The sequence below is a fragment of the Miscanthus floridulus genome, chromosome 2, assembly GCF_019320115.1.
Source record: "Miscanthus floridulus cultivar M001 chromosome 2, ASM1932011v1, whole genome shotgun sequence".
NCBI lineage: Eukaryota > Viridiplantae > Streptophyta > Magnoliopsida > Poales > Poaceae > Miscanthus > Miscanthus floridulus.
The window spans coordinates 113720986-113725009 of NC_089581.1; the positions used below are offsets into that span (position 1 = coordinate 113720986).

Here is a 4024-nt window from a genome sequence, read left to right on the forward strand (position 1 = left end):
TCATATTCATTCAGTAATGTCAGTAAATACTTTGTATGAAGTAAAATAGAAAAAAAAGTTTGTCTCTGTGGTAATCCATATGGCTGCAATGCCCAACAAGTAACAACAAAGCCAGAATATTGCAGCTGAGAAGAATAAGAAACAAAAAGGTACTCTCTAATGTACCTCCACGTTCCAATCCATCAGGCATTTTGCAGGGACCAAACACATTTCTCACACACCAACATACACCATTTTCATATCAGTAAGTTGTACAAACCAGCAATGAAATGAAGCTAAAAGAGTCCCTCAAATCATCATATGACATTAAGTCATCCTGCTACTACACGTGAGAAAATAGACATCAAGGTAATCTTCACAGGAATGAACCACAAAGTTTTTATGGTGCAACACAATTGCAGATTTTCATAAGATAGCACACAATTTGGTTAGTCCAATTTTTTCATTAAAATAGCCCACTAAAATCATACTTATAACATAGAAATGACAAGCTACTAAATCATAGTTGTTCTGTTATATCATCCATGAAAGCGCGATAACTTATTACTGTATATTTACAATTTTGAAACGGCCCTGAAAGGTGGACAATAGATCGCTTAACTCAACACTATTCAGAGGCATCAGAGGTCTCTTCATCATCATCGTCATCATCATCATCATCATCAGATGACACACCTCCAACTGCAGCCCGTAGCACTAGATTAAGTAATCCTGTGTTGTCCTCATGGTCCTCTGATGAATCTTCTTCAGCTGATCGTTGCCTATGTTCTGATACCAGTATGTGTTGGATCAACAGATCTGGTAAGTCAAAGCGCCAGAACTTGGCTCTTCTCTTGCGAGGTCTAGACTGGAGCTGCCAAACAAGGGAGGTACTCAATAAATTGTAAATGTTTAAATTTCAAATATCAAACAAAAAATGGATGATGCTGAACTGGAAAGACGAAATCATGGAGAAAGTAGTGATGTGCAAATGTCTCCACCAGATCAATAAATATGGCATCCTGAACAACGGATTGCTACAGTTTCTCCACTATGCGGAGAATAAAGGTTGGCCAAAGGTTGAGATGTAAGGGGACATAGATGGCCAGGAGATATTACCTCATCAACATTTACCACAGGTGCCCGCTCAATCGCAGAGGGAGTCCAAACTTTTACATCATTATCAATTCCACTGCTCGCAATTGTCATAGCATGAGGATGAGGCTCAATGCAATTTACAATGCACTCATCACCCTCCATGGCTCGTAAAAACTTCCCATCTCTCTTTCTCCAAATAAACATCCGACCACAGTCTGACCCACTAGCAACGTATTCATCATTTGGCCCAATGAAAGACACACGCTTCACAGTTTCACAATTGCGATGACCGACATATACCTGAGGTGCAGGTTGAGAAACATCATGTCCAGATGCTGACATTGTTGATTTGCACCCTTCATTTGCTCCAATCTTAACAGATTTTTTGGGGTCAGATCCCAGCCCTCCATTTTTAGGGAATAGATAAATATTCTCTTCATTGTACGATACAAGCAACTCACTCAGGTGAGAGAACGCTAACCCTGTTATGCCAACACTCTTATCATCAACAAGATGTGGTGGGCAATAGCAGTCAGATGTGCGACCGAAATCAGATGATCCATCCCACCTGCACTTGCGGATGTCATATACACGAGCATATGCATTGCTTCCTCCAACAGCAAAAAGATTTGGGTTCCTCGGATCTATTGTAATCGCATTTAGTTGGACACGAGTTGAGGATAGTGATTTAATGAAGGAGCTTCGGCAAAGAAATAGTTTTGAGGCCGTGTTTGTTCTGAGATCAAACTGCACAAGAAATAAATGGCTAATTAAACTTGGTTATAGTTCAGTTTACAAGCACCTGAGTACTGCACGTGTTTAATGGCTTACTTGTTGAACAAGGCCATCCTCACCACAGCTGTAGAAGATATAAGGGCTACCGGGCTCTATAGCCAAATTGTGAGCCCTTCCCCCATGTTCACCAAGCAATGTTGTGGAGACGTCACCACCATCCTGTATCTTGGCAAGCCTCACCTGGTAGAGGCACAAGAGCATCACAGCTGATGAAAACTGAGACGGTGAATACGATCAACTAAAAGTTGAACAAGAAAGCAAGGAGCTAAGAAACCAACCTCGCCATCGGCAGCACAAGTGACAATTGTCTGATCATCTGAGCAGGGCATGAACCGTGCCTGGAACACATTGCCGCCATGTCCTGAATGAAACTCTAATTTGACGGTCCCGGTGTCCCAGTCCCACAGCATCACCCTCTGGTCATCGGACCCCGATATGAGGGTGTCACCGACCTCATTGAAGCTCACTGTGTTGACACAGCCCGTGTGCCTGTCAAGCTTCCGATGAATCTGAAGCCGCATCACAAGGTCCTGTAAAGAGGTAATTCCATCAGCAACCCACAACAAATGCATCCAGTATTCACTAACTTTGATTAATTTGTTGTGATTCCGACTGTCCTGTTGAACACTCTAATAGGGCAAATAACCAATCCAATACGTCAACCAAACACCTACGCAACACGGAAATCACATCAACCGGCACCACGCAACGCTCCCCAGCTAAATGGAACTCAGCACGCCCCCAATTAGCGCCACGCGGCCCGGGCCCGAGACCACGCCACGCCATTGAACACACCGGCCGTCCAGCCCGATCGCTGCGCGCGCCGATCCGCCCCCGCGACACGGATCGAGATGCGGGAGCGACGGGGGATTGAAAGGGCACAGTGCGGAGAAGGAACGGACCTACAGAAGGCAGGGGGGAACTGACCTCGGAACCGGCCGCGCGGCGGGCGAAGCGTCGTGGCAGGAGGTCTCCGACCTCGCGGAGGCAGAGGTCCGCGGCGCCGTGGCGCGCCGCGACGGCGGCCCCTGGGCCCGGGTGCCTCCACGGGCGGCGCATGGTGACGAGACGGTGTTGGGCTTGTGCGGTGAACGGGTGAAGGCGAGCAGCACGAGTCCTCGAGAAGCGAAAGGGGCCGAGGATAGGGGTGAAACGAAGGAAGCTGCGGTACGCGGTGTGGATTGGGGATTTTTTTTTTATCTTTAACACATTTTTAAAACTGTCACTGTTTAATTTTTTTTTCAAAACTAACTTATTTAGACGCGCCTGTTTGCATGCCATGGTGCATACGTGGCAACGTTCCGCTCCGCTGGTCGCTGACGTGGCAGGCCTTCCACGCCACCGATCGGGCGCGTCTGTGACGCACGCGGCAGAGCCAAATAGAGGCCCGCGGCCCAGTCCATTTCCTCCCTCTCTGTGATGAGTATAGGCCCGATCTTCCGAGAGGTAGCCGGTAAGTTTGATTTGTGGAGATCTCGACGTTGGCGATCCGGCTTCAAATTAGACACGATTCGAACCCTGCAACCGTTACACCACTGCTCCGTTGGTTATCAACCAAGCACAACTTGATTGACCTCGCCAAGAAGGCTTTTCCTGCAAGCGAATCGAAGAGCACAAGCAAGAAGGTAAAACACGCAATCTGAAATTGCAAATATGAATGACACGAATATCAATAGAGGATTCAAGAACTCGGTTCCAAAGGACTAATCGACACAGTGGAGGAGATCAAGAACGGGGGCCCTAGATCACTGTAAAAGGATTTGTCACCACAGTTATAATGAACGATTCAGTTTCTCGATAGAAAACTAAACTCTAAACAAAACCCAATTGTGTAGCAGCGGCGGCGGCTGTGTTTATAGTCTAAGACTCGACCTAGGGTTGGGGATGGCCAGGGGTTGGGCGCCCACAACTTGGGCTTAAGACCCGACACGATACATAGCCAAGTTGGCCCAAATAGGTGACGCAGCACCTTGCCATGGTCACACAGAATGATCCACGGACCTTCTGGAGCTGGGACCAGATCCAAAACGACGGCGTCGTCGTCCCCTTTCCAACGCATCCAAGAACGGCCCGTTTCGATGTCGTATGAGAAAGTTATGACCGAAACAGTGACGACGTGTCTGCTGAATCCGAGGGTGACGTGGCAGCAGAG

General features: G+C 47.4%; 1 protein-coding gene across 1 annotated transcript; it reads right to left on the bottom strand.

Moving 5' to 3' along the window:
• Positions 1-413: 413 nt before the first annotated feature.
• On the bottom strand, positions 414-3030 carry LOC136539391 (uncharacterized). Its single transcript, XM_066531349.1, has 5 exons — positions 2800-3030; positions 2151-2402; positions 1909-2052; positions 1099-1824; positions 414-853 (listed from the first exon to the last, which is right to left on the bottom strand). The coding sequence occupies exons 1-5, from the start codon at positions 2929-2931 to the stop codon at positions 608-610; spliced, it is 1500 nt and encodes a 499-aa protein (XP_066387446.1). The 5' UTR covers positions 2932-3030; the 3' UTR covers positions 414-607.
• Positions 3031-4024: the final 994 nt, after the last annotated feature.

What these genes read in the sequence shown, in the direction of transcription:
- LOC136539391 (XM_066531349.1), bottom strand. Translation starts at nt 2,931, where the DNA reads ATGCGCCGCCCGTGGAGGCACCCGGGCCCAGGGGCCGCCGTCGCGGCG. An exon ending in GCCGCGCGGCCGGTTCCGAG is followed by an intron (nt 2,403 to 2,799) that starts GTCAGTTCCCCC and finishes ACCTCTTTACAG; the next exon opens with GACCTTGTGATGCGGCTTCA. An exon ending in CTTGTGCTGCCGATGGCGAG is followed by an intron (nt 2,053 to 2,150) that starts GTTGGTTTCTTA and finishes TGCCTCTACCAG; the next exon opens with GTGAGGCTTGCCAAGATACA.